The 18,978-nt window shown below is 41.6% G+C and overlaps 2 protein-coding genes across 2 annotated transcripts; one reads left to right on the top strand and one right to left on the bottom strand.

Annotated features, from left to right (window-relative positions):
• Window positions 1–9,953: 9,953 nt before the first annotated feature.
• On the top strand, window positions 9,954–12,166 carry LOC138946791 (uncharacterized). The gene is made up of 3 exons (XM_070318193.1): window positions 9,954–10,162; window positions 10,620–10,827; window positions 11,366–12,166. The coding sequence occupies exons 1-3, from the start codon at window positions 10,038–10,040 to the stop codon at window positions 12,164–12,166; spliced, it is 1,134 nt and encodes a 377-aa protein (XP_070174294.1). The 5' UTR covers window positions 9,954–10,037.
• Window positions 12,167–14,605: 2,439 nt separating this feature from the next.
• On the bottom strand, window positions 14,606–18,215 carry LOC138947834 (uncharacterized). The gene is made up of 2 exons (XM_070319389.1): window positions 18,008–18,215; window positions 14,606–17,444 (listed from the first exon to the last, which is right to left on the bottom strand). The coding sequence occupies exons 1-2, from the start codon at window positions 18,187–18,189 to the stop codon at window positions 15,440–15,442; spliced, it is 2,187 nt and encodes a 728-aa protein (XP_070175490.1). The 5' UTR covers window positions 18,190–18,215; the 3' UTR covers window positions 14,606–15,439.
• Window positions 18,216–18,978: the final 763 nt, after the last annotated feature.

The raw sequence follows: 18,978 nt of genomic DNA, 5'->3' as shown, positions 1-18,978 counted from the left end.
TACGTGAATTCTACGTTGACACAACGTAAAAGTTGTGTTTTGGTGCATTTTTCCTGATAAAATTGACGTGAATTACACGTCGACACAACGTGAATTTTTGGTTGTGGTTGTGGTTTGGTTTGATTTCGACGTGAATGCAACGTTGAGAGTGAATGTAGGTTTTGGTAAATGTATACACGCACACACACCAACTTTCACACTCAGTCACAGATCATAAGGACTATTATATGTAACACCATAAACTCAAGATACGATCAACAATTTTATTTCATAACAAAAACATGCATATTATGTTGCGGAGAAACTAAAAATGCACGCAGCTTTGCAGGGCAACAGCACAGCATATTCAATCGATTTCATTCTTTGTCCTGGTGGTCCTCTTCTCCCAGGCAGTCCTCTGTGCGCCTCTTTGATGCTGGTCGCTAAACAAAGCAAAGACAGCACATTGATATTAGTGACACCAGAGCCTCCATAATGTCTGGAGTAGAAATACACATCTTTTCAACTTAGGTCACTTTTTAGTAACTTTCCACTGCCTACTATGTCTCTGGCCTACTGCCAACTGAGTGTTGACACTACATGTATTTCTTTTTAATATATGAAATGAAGCATTATGTCCCTTCTTCGAGCCTTGTTGTGTCAGATTTAGGCCGCAAGCAGTGTGTATTCCTTCCATAAGAAATGAAGTATTTCAAACGAAAATTGATCGTTTCAGAACAGTTTGGAGGTATTTTATTTGTATTTGCATCATTAAGACATTTGACCTGGAAGGGAAACTGTCTTTAATCTGTGTACAAGAATTAAATGTTTGTAATTGTCCAAACACAAATAACATCCGTTACTGCTATATATATATATATACATATACGAATCACACACACTCACACACAAACTCACACTAGCGCGTCACCTTATTCCCACTACTATGAGTTATACACAACTACAATAAGCGATAAACGTTTCATATGCTGATCAGGATGCAATGAACTTTGACACGCTCCAATTAAAGCCCATTATAGGGGCCGGTGTCCGTCTCTCTCCTTGAGGATAAAAGGGCTCACAGTCTTTTCAACATTGTTATCAAAATCAAAGTCTTTCGGTAACCTGGAAAGCTCCTCGGAGCTAGTACTGTCTCAATTATCCACCGATCGCCGTAGGTCGAAGTTGAAGACTATCAAGTGTATGCATGTTGTAGAGGTGGAAGGTGCACAGAAAATGGAAGCAATCATTACAATCAAACTTTGTTTCCTGATTCCAAAAACATATAGATATGATATGTTTGAATTAAAAACACGCTCAGAAAGTTAAAACGAAGAGAGGTACAGAAAAGCGTGCTATGCAGCACAGCGAAACCACTACAGCGCTGAACAGGCTCGTCAGTTTCACTCCGTTTTGCACAAGCGGCGGACTACGGTCATTGTGAAAAAATGCAGTGCGTTCAGTTTCATTCTGTGAGTTCGACTGAGCTTGACTAAATGTTGTATTTTCGTCTTACGCGACTTGTTTTCTAACCTTCATCTGTCCGACACGTGCGATCTCACTTTTTCAGTGAGTTATTTTTTCCCTCTAACATCTGGTTGCCAGACTTCCGTCAAACTCTTGTCAAATGTCACACTGTGATTCTCACGTATCTGATCGCTTCTTTAAGAGCACTTGACAGTGTCCAGTCAATCACTTCTTTCAGACGGGTCATAAAATTGCAAAGGCTCCTGATTGCCCCGCTCCTGTACGCTTCGTTGGGAAAAGTCGAAGAGGCTAGCGGAAAACTTTGGGGGGAGGGTCTATGGGGGGGGGGGGGGGGGGGGGGGAAGGGGGATCTTAGATTGAGAGGAGACAGAATGCATGGAACGGAACTTTTATGAATCGTTTTGTAGTTTTTGTGTCTGGGGCATGTAAACAAAACAAAAATGAGCAACATTCTGAGAGAAAAACGGGAGCTTTATCAAAGCAAATTTGTTTTACAGTTGTTGTGATTATTTAACGACAAGAGGAGACACAATACAATTTTTTTATACTTTTGATTTCTAAGAGCTAAAATCAATTACGCAGATATATTATAAGTCTACAAAGCCATGACGGTGCCAAAATAGCATGATAGCATTTTTGAATATTTCACTAATCAGAGCAGCAGAATTCTAACTTCATTATATAAAATCAATCTAATCAATGAATTTAGTAAGCACTGATCATTAAAAAATCTCACAACTTAAGAACATCATACCTCTGCATAAATTACGCTTATGCAGTATGTTTCTTACGATTAATGCAAACACTTTTTTTTTCGCAGAGCAGGGACCCGGCATTGATACCGTCACCTGAAAATCAGTGGCTGTGTTGTAAGACAATGTAATTTTTGTAATTGACAATGACTTGAAAAGGCACGTGTCCTAAGCATATAGGAAAGGTAATACATGTACACTCAACCGTGTCTTTTGCACACTGCTATCTGACAAATTATTTAGAGCGGTCATCAGAAGCAGGCGACGATAGTCGATCGAGTGATTTATTACCCACGGGGGGTTGAGGCTGCAGACAATTAACTGTGAACTGAGAAGGGGTAAGCGGTGGGGGCGGAGGGGGGGGGGGTAAAAGAGTGGGGTGACAGGCATAAAATAATGAAAACTTGTTATGGTCCGACTTTGGGTTTGGTGTGTGTTGGCTACGCTTAAGGCTCAAGTAGACTCACGTTCATAAGGGGGTGGGTAAATCAACATGGTCGGCAATTTTATGATCCAGGTCGACAAAAGACAGTCAAGTGTGTAATTAGCCAATCAGTCAGATGACATCAAGGTGTAAAGTTCTGAATTCTTCTCATACCACCGTTCCGACCTCATCTCTCGGACAAAAGTTGGACAACCAAGTTTTGGAAGAAATTTTCTTTGAGTGACATCACAGGTTTCTGGAAAGCAAGGATTTGGGACAAAAGAAAGAATAACTGACACTATGACACACACACACACACACACACACACACACACACACACACACACACACACACACACACACACACACACAAACACACACACAGGCACGAACTCAAACAAACACACTGGCACACCACACACACTGACACCACACACACACACACACACCGACACCACACACACACACACACACTCACACTCACACTCACGCACGAACACATTCATACAAACTTGCGCGCGCGCGCACTGATTTCTAAACAACAACAACAAGAAGCAGTGAACGATGCATGCTAATCATGAGGCAAGAAATGAATGTGGCAAGTTTGATTCAACTTTGACCCGCTCTAAATCCCACGTTGTACACAGGAGCGGTGTCCGTCTGTCTCCCTGAGGATGAAAGGGCTCACAGTTTCCAAAAGTTGTGATCAAAATCAAAGTCTTTCAGTAACCTGGAAAGCTACTTAGAGTGCTGTCTCAATTATCCCCCTATCGCCGTAGGTCGAAGTTGAGGACTATCAAGTGTATAGGAAGGGGTAGGGGGAGGGTGGAAGGGAATTGTTACGACACGACTTTGTCGTGTAAAAGGAAATGATGGGTGGCACGCGGATATATCCGTGGGATGTTCAGACATGGAAAGTGCTCGAAATAACGATTATCTATTAAACTCATAGCTCATGGATTTCCATTAAGTACTTTTACCCCGCGTTGTACTTGAAGTCCGACACCTAGTGTGAAAACGATCGTTCAATAGTCCAACATATTTCTGCCCCTTTTCCCGTTTAACCCCCAAATAACAACAACTACAACAAAGACAGCAAGAGCGACGACGACGACAACAAAATGTTGGAACCAAATTGAAATCATTGCAAACAAGACACCAGCAAATGTCGGACACCTACATGGTGGTTTTCAAGTTCCTCATTTTGTTACATCCCCCATACAAAACACTTTACCTATTGATCTTGTTATTTGGTTAGTTAATTTGAAATTAATGTTAAAGTTCCTAATTTGTTATCTAAATTTCGCCATAACGCATTTATTAACTCATTCATTTATGAACTTATTTATGTATCATTTCCCGTCGCGATATAACCTTGAATGGTTGAAAACGACGTTAAACACCAAATAAAGAAAGAAAGATGTATCATTTCCCTATTCGTCTATTTGTTTATTTTTTTTATTTCAGTTATTTCGGCATGTAGGTATTTCGGTTGTAAGCAATTCAGTTATAATAAAACAAATTCACCCATTATTAGAAAGGGGAAAACAAATTGGAATGTCGGGTGCACATTCCAAGTTGATCCCTTTTTTAACTAAAAATAGCGCGCGTTATTACTAACAATGCTCTTGTACACGCTTATAAAATATAAAGCCCACATGTTAAAATACCTTGACAACTACAAAGTGGGAAATTACAACGACGGTCAACAGTCAGAGTTATATATTGCTTGCAAGCCTGTCCGCCCTGTATCCAAGATATCCCCCATGCACTGGCATGGTCCTAAGATGACACACTTATTACTCAACAGTAAATTCCAGTAAGCCTTTAGTCGGACTCTGTCATTTGTATGTTTGTGAATGTCACAGAAAAAAACCACAACTCCCAAGATCACAGAAGCATGATTAACCATTCAGTCAATTCAAGGGAATGCACGCTGAAAACGTCCGCTTTCATTTCACCTAAGAGGGGGAGGAAGGTGTTTTGTTAATTTTCTATTGCTGGTACTCGCACGTGTTCAAAGTGTGTGGGAAAAAGATCAAGTCGCGTAAGGCGAAATTACTACATTTAGTCAAGCTGTGGAACTCACAAAATGAAACTGAACGCACTGCATTTTTTCCCAATGACCGTAGTCCGCCGCTCGTATAAAGGGCGGTGAAATTAACGACCCTGTTTAGCGCGGAAGTGATTGCGCTCTGTTGCAGCACGCTTTTCTGTACCTCTCTTCGTTTTAACTTTCTGAGCGTATTTTTAATCCAAACATATCATATCTACATGTATATGTTTTTGGAATCAGGAATCGACAGGGAATAAGATGAAATTGTTTTTAGATCGATTTCGGAAAATTAATTTTAATCATAATTTTTATATTTTTAATGTTTAGAGCTTGTTTGTAATCCAAATATAACATATGTATACGTTTTTGGAATCAGAAAATGACGAAAAATAAGATGAAATTGTTTTTGGATCGTTTGATAAAAAAAATAATTTTAATTACAAGTTTCCGATTTTTAATGACCAAAGTCATTAATTAGTTGTTAAGCCATCAAGCTGAAATGCAATACCAAAGTCCGGCCTTTGTCGAAGATTGCTTTGCCAAAATTTCAATCAATTTGATTGAAAAATGAGGGTGTGACAGTGCCGCCTCAACTTGTACAAAAAGCCGGATATAACGTCATCAAAGGTATTAATCGAAAAAATGAAAAATAAGTCCGGGGATATCATTCCCAGGAACTCTCATGTAAAATTTCATAAAGATCGGTCCAGTAGTTTAGTCTGAATCGCTCTACACACACACGCGCACAGACACACACATACACACGCAGACACACGCACACACACACACACACACACACACACACACACACACACACACACATACACCACGACCCTCGTCTCGATTCCCCCTCTATGGACATTCTGTGAGTTCGACAGCTTGACTAAATGTTGTATTTTCGCCTTTCGCGACTTGTTTTTTGCTGTATTTTTCTCTTTTTCTTTATTTTGTCTTATATGTCTGTAATGAACATTTTAAAATAAAGAGGAAAAACACTACCCACGATCCTCTCAACGAAACAGTACATTAAAAAACCTGCGCACGCGCACACACACACAAACACAACTTTTCGAGAACACATTGGCTGCATTTTTTTTTTACTGGTGAGCGTACCCTAAGAAGAAATCCAACATGTGTTGTCCATATGATTTGCCCGTTCGGTTTTCTTTTGTTCTCATACGCGAGATGTCTCAAGAGGACCCATTTTGGCAAAGTTTAGATGAGGGGGGAGGGGGGGGAGGGGGGGACTGAGCATGTCCGTAATTTTATTATCCAAGTGGACAAGCGATCGACAAAAGCCCGACAAAAGACTGCCAAGTGCCGTAAATGAGTCAGGTAAGATCAAGGTGCGATTTTTGACTTGTACTTCATACCAGTTTTCCTCGCCTCTTCTCTCCTCAACAAAGGTCTAGCAACAACGTTTGGGGGGTGTAATCTCATAAGGAGTGGCATAATATCACATGCGAATATGAGGGAACGAGACAGAAGAATGAATAAAACAGCCGCTATTACGCTATCTGTGTTGTGGCTGGAAGAAAAAAGAAAAAGAAAGAATACCGTCCAACTAACACGAAGAAGAATGGGAAAAAATCTTAAATAAAGGGAGAGGTACAAAGGTTGCGATTCATCTCGGCTAGATATTATTCACAATTTTTGTAAACATAGTAAGCCTATACTCGCATCAGACACATATTTTACATGTATCAGCATCCTACATTTTGTCCATGTCTGCCTTCTGGCCGGGTTTGCGATTTCTACATATTATATTCATGTGTTCTTCTCTCTGACAGTGCGGGCTCAACTTTTACAAACGGGACAATATGACATCAAATAACGCTATCAAATATCGGAGAACAGCCACACAAGCAAACGCTCTCAAGAATATGTAAACCAATGTTCATCAAAATCCGTCAGGTAGCACACACACACACACACACACACACACACACACACACACACACACACACACACACACACACACACACACACACACACAGTCCGAGTGTGTCATTACTTGAATGGGGTGTGCACGTTAAAGATCCCACGATTGACAAAAGGGTCTTTCCTGGCAAAATTGTATTGGCATAGATAACAAGGAACTTAGTCGATAAATATCGACAGGGGGCCGACAAATGGTTTAAATGGGAAATGTGTGTATATGGGTGTGGGTTTGAAACAAACAAACAAACCAACCCATGTGAACCCCGGGCCGCAGGCCTTCGATGTAGTGATTGAAAAAAAAGGATGTTCTCAAATGGTTCAATTCTCATTTGGTCTGATTCTCAAATGGTACCGGTATACTCCCCCCCCCCCCTGGCCGCAGGCCTAGGAGTAAAATTTTATAGACACTGACCTTCTTCCCAGGGGTCATTGACCCAGTTTTAGCTATGAGAGGTGGTTCGCCCAGAGGCTGTAGAGTATACTGGGGCGGTCTCTTTGATGTCTTGAGAGGAAACTTGGCCAGGGTAGTACATGCACCAGAACTGGTGGACACCAAGGACAAACATGAAATCGAAGCAGTTTGCTTTCAGAGGGAACGGTCGTCAGCAACTCAAACTTCTCTGTTTTCTTTTTTTTTTAAATCTGACTTTCTTTGTGGCCCCCTGACTCCGCCCCCCTCCCTCTGTAAGGACCCCCCTCCACAAGGACCGATTTTTGTCAACATTTTAAAGGTCGCTAGAGAGGGGTTCCACTGTATGACCTAACCGCTACTGGCAGACGGCCTCAATCTTCACGCGCAAAGACGAGATTAATAGGTGCTCGGTTTTGGTATTTTGAATTACATTACATTAAACCTTTGTTGGGTTTCATGGTCATGGCAACAGCCATAATAATATTACATGATGTATAATATCATATTTCAGCATATGTGAATTACATGTCATCATACTAAACTGTCATACATTTTTATTCCTACATTATTCTGATTGATCACAACCAAACCTACTATCATTGGACACATCCAAATGCAAGCGCCTGTTCTTGACAATTTAGATCAGTGCAATTTCCTGGGTCGGGCTTTGCCACAGACACTCACGGTTTGGCCTGTAGGTAAAATGTACAATGTATTTTCTGATTTGTGCACAAAAGCTTTTTTTCTTTTTTCTTTTTTTTAACATAACAATGTTTAATGTCACTGTATGTTTAAAAGACCATGGTCATATTTGTAAAAAAAATGTTAAATTAGAAAATAAATAACATTTTGGTTCATGATTTTTCCTACACCTGTGCTAAAAATAAGAAATAAAAATGTCGGGTATATAAGTCACTCAAATACAGCTAGGTATGAATGGCTCGGTTTGAGTTTGTTGCAGTTGACCCTGCACAAAGCGACATATCATGTTTTTGTTGAACAATTTTGACGTCACCCCTCCCATAGGGTGACGTATTTCACAACTTCCTGTGTTACACAAACTCTGTGATGACCAATTTTGACGTCACTCCTCCCATAGGGTGACGGATTTCACAACTTTCTACAGATGAACAATTTTGACGTCACCCCTCCCATAGGGTGACGGATGTCACAACTTCCTGTGTACACAAACTGATGACGTATTTCACAACAAAATGGCGCTGCCCATGGTCAACCTCGAAACTATCCGTATAGAATGGGGGCGTCCTCGCCCCCATAAAAATGTCCACCAAAATACCCGTGTGACTTGGAATAATAGGCCGCGAAAAGTAGGATATGCGCCGAAATGGCTGCGATCTGCTGGCCGATGTGAATGCGTGATGTATTTTGTAAACAAATTCCATCTCACACGGCATAGATAACAATTCCTGCGCCTTGAATATGTGCAATAAATAAATCCCTGCGCTTAGAACTGTACCCACGGAATACGCGCGATATAAGCCTCATATTGATTGATTGATTGAATCAGTGAATGTGAAAAGACTATGGGTAGTCGTCTAAGACAGGTTAAAATCAGTCTAACGAATGACTACACAAACCTGCATGTGTCAGGTTTTAATTTTTGTTTGTTTGTTCTTTCTTTATTTTGTTTTGTTATTTCGTACGTTCGTTGATAAAATGCCGTCCCAACCTGCCGCCCACACACACACACACACACACACACACACACACACACACACACACACACACACACACACACACATTATAATCCCCCCTCCCGAATCCCCTCCCCCATTCTCTACCCGCTAGCTCCTCTTTGTCTCACTCTCTCCTCCTTACAAATAACAATTTGATACGTTCATCTTTAATCCACCCCCCTCCCCGAATCCCCTCCCCATTCTCCACCCGATAGCTCCTCTTTGTCTCGCTATCTCCCCCGGTGTGACGTTTTCATCTTTCGCCGTGTTGATATTTCGCTTCTCGGCCTCGTTGATCTAGTATAAACTCTGCACTGAACAAAAAAACACCCTTCGATAGTACTGATGAGCGACCTTGTGTACCTTACATTCATGGGGCCAAATTTGTCCAACCAATTTGTTTTAATTAACTTAGAAATTTGATTCATCCTAAAATGTTTCCTTCTTACTCAAGGGACTATTAAATTTTACCACCAATTTTCTTCACATGCAAGAAACTGACATGCTTTTCGTCCTTAAATAATTTCACTTCTTAATTTTACCAGGAAACAACATTTCAGTCTTGAGTATATGTCGAGGGGGAAATATGTACACAGACGAAAGATGAAATCGTGACACCGGCAGGGTATCTCGGCTGCCTACTTGAGTGAGTAACAGAACAGGTCGACAAAAGACAGTCAAGTATGTAATGAGCCAATGTGTCAAGTTCTGAATTCTTTTCATACCACTGTCCGCTGGGCAGATTCACTTGAACTTGAAGCAGCTTGTCTGGATACATCGTCCTCTCTCAAGATCGTAAAATGCCCAATTAAGTACTTGAGATAACAATGGCCGCCCTCGCTTTCAGTCTCATGCACTGAGCTAGTCTGATTAAACAGCTTTCTAAAGGTTGCGTCCGTCTATGTGAAACGTGTTTTTCCTTTGTGTTCCACTGCTTGTGACCCATTGTTTCGCTATACTGACTCAAAAGTTGAGTCTAAAAGAATGTGTATCCCTTGAACTGAGTTAGGGCTGACATTGTGACTATTGGAAAGACCCGCCATCTTTGGCCGGTCCGTTTCCATAGACGAATTGCCGGTTCCGGGACTTACATGACCCGAAGAGCGGCCCTCTTCGTATGCGCGCGCATCCTATTTTCCGCGGATTTTCTGCTGCGAGCACATTCGATGCCGGCTGCCGTCAGGCTTGAAGCTGAGAAGAGAAAATGAATTGGCTGTGTCTTAGCGTCGGGCGCGTTGTTGAACTTTTTTCATGCCAGTAGATTTGTGCCGAAGTGCAAAAGCAAACTATGGCATTTCATTGTGCGATTGCTCAATGCAGTAATGGGGCCCGGCGTTTGAAAAAGTGGAAGGCTGCAACGTGCGCTGCTCATCACATTTTAAACACCGAGTGTGACTGTCCTGCACCTTTCAGGTACTTGAACTTCTAACATTTTTTTTTTTTACTTTCGTTTATAACTAAAGTTTTGTCTCAACTCATATTTCATCACAGCATTGGTCATTTAATTTTTTTTTTTTTTTTAAGTTTGTTTCTTTTTCTTAAAATCATAGCCATAGGTTATGAACGAAGAACCCAAGTTTCATGTTCTGGTACATACTGCTGATACTGACTTCTTTGAAACTATATTTACAGCCCAGTCATTGTAATAACGCTGTTGAATTTTTGAAACACAGAAAATACTTTTTAGTATTGAAAATGAATAAATAAATAATCACTTAGTTTTGAACTGAAATAGATGATCATATGTCAGTTGTCATAAGTGTGTCAAGGAGAACAGAAAAACTGCTGATTAAACATGTGTTTTGCTTTGTCTTTTATCCCATTTTATATTCATTAACGGTATTTTTTATTCCTCCTTTTTATGTTCCAGCCTATGGAAAATTCCAACTCGCAAGAAAGACCCTGCACATCGTGACAAGTGGAAGATTCTTATCAACAGAATCAATCCAACAACTAACAAGCTACTTTCCCCATCCAGAGACCAGAAGGTCTGCTCAAGACATTTCAAGGATGGGCAGCCAACAGATGAGAACCCCTACCCAACAGAACATCTTGGATTTCCTGATTTTCCCAAAAAGGTCAGTCACAATCTATCGTCAGTTTGTGTACATGAACCAGATATATGTATATATATGTGATTCCAGCCTTGTAAGTACAGGAAAACCGGCAGATACATTTTTTGTTATTACTTTTTTCTAGTGTTTATCCATTTTAATATTGTATTTTTTTTATTTTTTTTTTTTTTTTTATTTATTTATTTTTTATTATTATTATTATTATTTTTTTTTTTTTTTTTTTGGGGGGGGGGGGTTGTATGCTTCTTATGTGCTTGGTTTTGTGACTTTTTTGGTGTGGGGGGGAAGGGGGTGTGTTGATGGTGGTCAGATAAATCTTCTCTGTGTAAACTGTAAAATGATTTCTTGATACTAATGATAGCCATGAATAAGTCTTCTGTATTAAAGTTTAAACTCAGTTTAAATTAAACAAGAAATTTCTGTTTATGAATGTGTCTGAACCTTGGGTTTATGTTCAACCACTGTTCTTTATCTGAGATTGGTTACAATCCATGACCTGAGTAATTCAGTGCTGTATTTTGCTGTTTTGTATGTTTCACAGGTTTCCAGAGTGCTGATGCATGAGTTCACACCTTTGCCTAAACGATCCAGACGTGGAGGGCTGACAAACACGATTGAAAGAGTCCTGGTCCCGCCTGACATACCAGAGCCACAACATGTAGAGGACCCAGTCATCGAGATCCAGACTACTCAGGCAAGATCCCCCAGCGTCAACGGTTTACTGCTGACTGTCTTCGTGCTTCTGTCTGTGACAAACATGCTTTTTAAGCAAGTCCAGCGACTAGCGAAAGACATCATTGCTCTTCATTTGCAGTGTTCTCAACTGAGGAAGGAGTTGGAGAACCTCCGCAGGGTTTTGGCTCAGGGAACCCATGTGCAAGTGAGCACCCCCACACCTTTGCCGCCCTTACCAAAGCCTGAAGCTAAGGCTGAAAATGTTCCGAAGTTGAAAGTTGGTCTGAAGCAGAAAAAAAGGCCACCAAATATTTTTCGAAATGTACTGACACCGGAGAATGTGAAATACTACACTGGCTTGAAGAGCAAAACTCTAGTTCGGCTTATCCATGACTGCGTCAAAGAGTATGTGGTGAGAAGGTGGAAGGGTCAAGCAAGTGAGAAGAAAAAGCGCGTTTTCCGCAAGCCTCCCTCAAAGTTTGGTCCAAAACGATTCCTGAGAGGCATCGATGAGCTGGTGTTGGTTCTCATGAGGCTTCGGCTAGGCCTTGATTTTCAAGACTTGGCGGACCGGTTTGCCGTATCAAGGAGTCATGCATCGAGGCTGTACACATCGTGGATGAAGGCAATTGTCAGCAGTGCTGTGCCACATGATTCAGATCCCTGATTTGGAGACTGTGCTGGCAACAAAACCAGCACGCTACAGGGGAAGGGACCTGACAAATCTGGTGGCAATCGTAGACTGCACGGAGCTGTTCATCGAGACACCCCAGGATCTGGCTACTCAGGCTGCAACGTGGAGTGACTATAAGCACCACAACACGCTGAAGATCCTTGTGGGTGTGTGCCCAAACAGTTACATTTGCTATGTGTCTGCAGTATACGAGGGGCGGATTTCGGACACAGAGCTGACAAAGGACTCTGGTTTCCTTGAAAAACTACCTCCCCATACATCTTTGATGGCCGACAAGGGGTTCAGCATTGCAGCTGAATGTGCACAGTTATCCCTTGGAGTGATCATTCCACCAGGACGACGGGGCCAATCACAGATGTCAACAGCTGCAGTGCAAAAGACCAAGAAAGTTGCCAATCTGAGGATCCTGGTGGAACAGGTGATAAGACGCCTGAAGTGCTTCAAGTTCTTGAAGAACGAAATCAGCTTGGCTGGTGCTGATCTGGTGGATGAGGCTGTGATTGTGTGCGCTGCATTGTGCAATTTGCAGGGACCTATCTATCTGCAGTAGATTGTAGAAAGGAGCTGTGGGAATATTGCGGAAGATAATCTTTGATACACGCTCTTGATACTATGTGTACATATTTTGGATTTTTTAAACGCCAACTCTGGACGGTGCTTTGTGTGTGCATGTCTTGCACTTCTTACGTGAACTATGGATGATGCTGTGTATATAACTTGGATTTTTATGTGCATGGTGCTGTGTGCGCAAGTTGGAATTTTTTTTTATATATACATGTGAACTATGGATGGTGCTATGTGTGTACGTAACTTCAGGCTTCTTGCATGAACTGTTGATGGTGTTGTGTTTGATACTTTATCAGGCTGCCAAAAAAAAAAAAAAAAAAAAAATTCTCAGAAGGATTAGAAGTGCCAAATATTTCAGAATATTGCGGAAGATAATCTTTGATGCACGCTCTTGATACTACTGGGTAAGGAGAGTGAGCTCTGAACTCGGTTGATATTGTGGATTCATTTCTTGATTTCATTTTATTTCTGGACTCAGGAGTCTTGGTATTATGGATTTCTTGTCTTTCTTAGTTTCCTTACCACCCAAGACTGCAGATGATTTTTTTGTTGTTGCTATGAGGACTTCAGATGTGTGTGTGTGTAATTACATTTAATTTGTGTGTGAAGTCTGAATTCTTAGACAAGGATTTGTGTTACTTTTTTTTTCTTTTTGTACCTGTGTTCGGGGTGATGCTGTGTGTAGTCAATTTGTATTCTTTATTGCTGTGTCAATGATCTGATTTTGTTTTACATAGACTCTAGTTAGATGGTGCTTTGTGTACAAACAATGTATGTTTTATAGTCATTATACGTAAAGACTAGATCAGTGGATGGGGCTGTGTGTACTTTTTTTTTTTTATACATAAAGACTGGATGATTCTGTGTTTGTATACATGTTTTTTTATGTGAACACAAGATGGTTCTGTGTGTACATAATTTGGATTTTTTAAACGCCAACTCTTGACGGTGCTGTGTGTGTGTGGATATCTTGCATTTTTTATGTGAACTATGGATGGTGCTGTGTATATAACTTGGATTTTTTATGTGCATGGAGCTGTGTGCACAAGCTGTATTTTTTTTATATGTTAACTATGGATGGTGCTATCTGTGCACATAACTTCCGGCTTCTTGCATGAAGGACTGATGGTGTCGTGTTTGATATTCTTATGCTGCAAAATTTTGTTTTTTCTCAGAAGGATATGTTCAGTTATTTTCATGAATTTGCACTCACTCCTGCGAACATCTGTTTACGAGTAATAAATAGTCATTAGATGTGCCAAATATTTCAGTGAATGAAACCTGTACTTCTGAGTGCACTTCTGCCTGGTTTACTTTCAAGAGTGTCTGTCTTTATATGATCATAGCCATTTGCCAAGATACACGTTTGCTTGAATCGTCTGGTGTAAGAAGCGTTTTTCTTTGAAATTATGCCAACTTTGATTTTTGTGTGTGTGTAAATATTTGGGTGTTCTGCATGTCTTGTAATGTCAGACACAGTGTGATGGTGCCCTTTTAACTTGCATGTTGCACTGATGGTTTCAATAAATGTCTTGATTCATTACCACCGTCTTCTGATCTGATAAACTGATGTGCTGAACAAGGTAATTGATGAAAAAGTGTGTGGTATACGGTTGCTACTGCTGTGTTGCTGAGCCGTTTACTGTAAGGGTGGTCTTTTGATGAGATGATGAAAGTTTTGTCATAAGATGACCCTGACAGTAAAAGGCTCAGAAACGCAGAAGTGTCATAAACCAAACAGTAATAGTGCAGGTTTTCGGCTGTATAATGCTATTTCTACTTTCAGTTCCTCCATGCACACACACACACAGTTCATTCACACAATTCAATACATGAACAAAATCAAAAGTTTGCAATCCCTTGTTATTAAATACCTCAGTCACCTAGTATGAATGACACATCAAATGAAGTCACTAAATGGAAAAAAGTGAAAATGTTAAACACAAACAAAAACAAAAGCTCTCTGAATGATTATTTGATGACCCCAAAAAGGAGCACTTGAGACATAAATATGTATGAATTGTATGTTAAAGGCCCAATACCTGCCACAAAGCTGTCTCAAATCGGCACAAAATTTACGAAATAAGACTCAGGAGGTCAAATAACGTGTGGAAAAGAAAAAATTAACTAAAAAACTAAAAATAGGCAGATCTAAGTGTTTTGACGGTTAGCGTTACACAGTAAGAACAAAGAAGGGTGATTTGTGCATTTGAGATTGCGGTCGTCAATCATCCTCTTTGACTGTTTACCATAGTTACGGGGCATATTTGAGTAAAACGTTCTCCTAGTTTTAGGTGTGTCTTAGGGTACAGTTCATACTCCACATTATTTTGGAGGCTGAACTCGTAAAAAAATTCAGTAGGTTTCCTTCATTATATTTAACAATTTCTGCCCCTTGCACCCCACTACCCACCCACCACAAAGTGATTGATCCCATTACGTGACTCCCTAGCGACTATAATCTGTACAGCATACAAACACAAAAGTCACAAAGTAACCATAAAAAATGCTTATCCTGAAATTAAACAAAACCTAAAATCATACGACTATAAATCTGGAGATTTCATTCAGTCGAAGAGGTAATACCAACAAATCTGAAAAGTTTTCAATCCATTTAGTCAATAGCACTAGTTATCATTCAGAGAACATATTTCTTCAGATAAACAATAAAAAGAAATATCAAACTGTATCAGTACATTTCAGGCAATCCCAACAGTCCTCATCCCCTGGTTCAGAGCCCTGAACAAAACCGACACACTGCAGGTGGTACCACTCTGGGCAGGAGTCACACTTGACTGAAAAGTCACAGAAGGCTTCCGGTTCTTCAGAAATGTCCTTAAAGCAGACCCCACAACGGTAGACTTTCAAGACAGTGTCCTTTTTGGACACTTTGGTGTTCTTTCTAGTTGCTCGCTTGCGTTTCAGGGGTGGGATGTTTGGCAGGAGAAGAGGTGGGGAGCTGGGACGTTGCGAATCATGGTCTGAGCTTGACTGTTCCTGTTCCATTTGACCAGAGCTGCATGACGCGGTGCCAGGACAGTTTCCGGGGCGACTTTGTTGAAGAAGTGCAGGTGCCACCCGGCTCTCCCAGAACCACGTCAAATTTGGAAGCATCTTCTGCCAGAAAGCTTCGTCAAATGGAACAGGAACAATCAAACTCCCATGCTCTGTGAAAATGAAAAGATCACAACATGGTCGGTTGGTCAGGGCCATCTGCCCTTGAATTTGTCCATAGTATGTATGGGTCTTTTTCAGGGAGATTTTTCCATCAATCTCCTCCAAGTATGGAACGTTCTGTACAGTTGGCACTTGGTGTTTGATTGTCTCAGGACACTTCACCTCACAGAGCCCCTCACCACAGCAATCACATGTGGTGAGAAGGTCAGGGCTTGAGGCGAGGAATGGGAAATCATGGGAGATTACCAAACCACTGTCACGTGCAGACCATTTCTTGTGTTTTTTGCTGACCTGCTGCATGTAGCTGCGTTTTGCTGCAGGTTCAAGTGACAGGCCATGCTTCATTGCCACAGTTAGTGGTGCGGCTCCTCTCCCTAAAACCTTATCCTCCAGCCAGGTTGACTGTTCATGTCTGCCACTGCCAGTCTGCTTTTTTGCTGTCTCTGTCTTTGTGTGGACATTATAGAACACAGAGGATGTGATGCGGCCTTGTCGCTGTCTCTGCCATTCAGCGCAATCCCCCTGGCTTCTTGTCGCCTCCTCCACCGCCGCTAGCACTTCTGGTGTTGCTGACATAGCTGCCTTCAGTTCTTCTTTTGTAGCACAAGCCCCGGCAAGATCAGCTATGGGCTGAGGCAGAGTCGGCCTGTCTGGTTGTGCTGGTTTCTGTTTCAGTCTAGTCAGTATGAAGACACTGTCACTCGCCTCCTCCTGAAACAAAGTCTGTAGTTTCTGAGCCATTGCAGTTGTGTTGGACAGAATCTCATTGTGTTCAGGTGAGAACGGCTGAAATTTCTTCCGTTCAAGCCTGGCCTTCTCCTTGTACCCCCGTGGCGTTTTCTGTCCATAGACGTCAGAGGCCACGTGGGTGTCCCGCCATCTGCGGGGTTTTCGAGCCACAGGCCCACTTGGCGTCACCCAGCTGCAGAGACTTTCAGTTGACCGCAGGTCTGTGGCACCACATTTCACTGCAGCCTCCACACGGAACAAGAGGCCTGCAATGTGGTTACAGGACCCCAACACCCCTGCAGGACAGGTGCAGTGTGCAGTCTTGATCTCGCCTCCTGCAGAATCCCCACATTTCTTGGATGCCATCACCCAGACTCTGTAGGGTTTGTTCCGGATGCTCATCGAAGGGTAGACAGCAGCCTTCAAAATGCAGCATGGTGCTGACTGCCTCACTGGGTGGTACAGTATCTCGCGTACCCACTCACACCTGAAGTAGCGATAGGCCTTGCCTTCTTTATAATTGTTCAGCAGTCTGTGAACCAAGTCCGTCTTGCTTGCTGCAGTCTTCTTCAGGTAGTCACTAATGTCACTTATATAAATACTGGGCCAAGAAAACCGACCAGTTTCTTCCGTCAGCCACCCATCCTCAAAAGTAGCAGGATCAGGATACACGTCCCCGTCAACAGCCAGCTTCCTCTTGTACTCATCAAGAAGCCGCCTCTCTCTCTCCTCAGCTTCATCGTCGATAGGGGTGTCCGACTCGAAAGCAGCCCAACTCCTAAAACAGAAAAATATGACCCATGTATTTCTTGGTTTAAGCTAAGTCTTACAATTTTTTATTTTTTTTAACATCTACTGATCTAGTCTTCTTGACGTTTGAGTTTGCACTAAAGATGAAACACAACTTCTGGTTACCTTCACCACTCTATTTTAAAACCTCTCTGACTGAAAAGGTATGTAAATTATAATCAAATTTAATGAGTTGATGATAGTGATCTTTAATAAAAAAGTATACCCCCCACACTCCCCTACACCCAACACACACACACTCACTGAGACATACTTTCAGTCTCAGTACTGACTGATGTCATGAAGTAAACTGGCACACTGGAAAAAAATAAAATAAATAAGAAAATAAGGTCACATCACCGTGCAAAAATCATTAACTGTTTGTAAGTTTCAAATCTGATTTGCTGAAAGAGAAAAAAAAAAACAGGCAACAACAACAACTTGAAGTAACTGAACTTGCTGCTCGTCAGCACAGCTCCGGGCCCCTGCAAAACTACGTTGTAGCATGACATCAACTTCGAAGGACACACAAACGTTTAAATTTTAACTCACCGTGCAACAAGTTGTTCAAAATCGCCCTCCACGCTTAGCTTCCTGACACTCAGGAAGTATTTAAGGGCATCAAGGCTCCAAAGCCGTAGTTTTTGCAGGGAAAAATCGCTCAGGTCCATGGTACTCTCAGATCGCAGTGAAAATGACCGGTGCTCGCAGGTTGCGTGGGGTGAACTGCGCATGCGCGAGTCGCGGAATAGGCAATCCGTCTATTCCAATTATGGTCTCGACAATCAAGTAATCTGTGCATGTGTACATGGAGTACAATAAGTGATGACGTCTCATGTGGAACAACTGAAAACAACTTACCTTCGTGTTGATTACGATGAATATTTTAGTCCTGAAAGTGTTCATCAAAGTTGAAAACCAAATTTGGGATACACAAAGTCGACCGTGGCCATCACCGGAAAACACTGTCGGTTAGTAACGCGTCTTTTTTTGGGAGGGAAAGTTTCGCACTCGCAAATCCATTTAACTCAGCAAATTCCTTGAAACAATATGCATTTATGTTATACTCTTTTCGTCTTACACAATTAGTGAACCTCTATGTTTGACCGAACATTAATTAAATAGAATATTACGAAACTAAAAATGCAGGTGAAAAAACCGAAATGATTGACAAAGTTTCGACGTTGTCTCTCTCTGTCTCTCTCTGACTCTCTCTGTCTCCCTCTCTCCCCTCTGTCTCCCTCTCTGTCTCTCTCTGTCTCTCTCTCTCTGTCTCTGTCTGTCTCTCTGTCTGTCTGTCTCTCTGTCTCTCTGTCTGTCTGTCTCTGTCTGTCTCTCTCTCTCTCTCTCTCTCTCTCTCTCTCTCTCTCTCTCTCTCTCTCTCTCTCTCTTTCTCTCTCTCACCCCCGACCCCCAGCCCCAATTTTTTGGAAGGTTAGAAACTAGAGGACGTACATTTCTGTACAGTCACCATAAAATCTTCATCATGAATGCAAAAATGTTAACAAAATCGGCAAACCATA

Source organism: Littorina saxatilis, linkage group LG14 (genome assembly GCF_037325665.1).
Source record: "Littorina saxatilis isolate snail1 linkage group LG14, US_GU_Lsax_2.0, whole genome shotgun sequence".
Classification (NCBI taxonomy): Eukaryota; Metazoa; Mollusca; class Gastropoda; order Littorinimorpha; family Littorinidae; genus Littorina; species Littorina saxatilis.
This window is presented reverse-complemented; position numbering and strand designations above follow the sequence as displayed.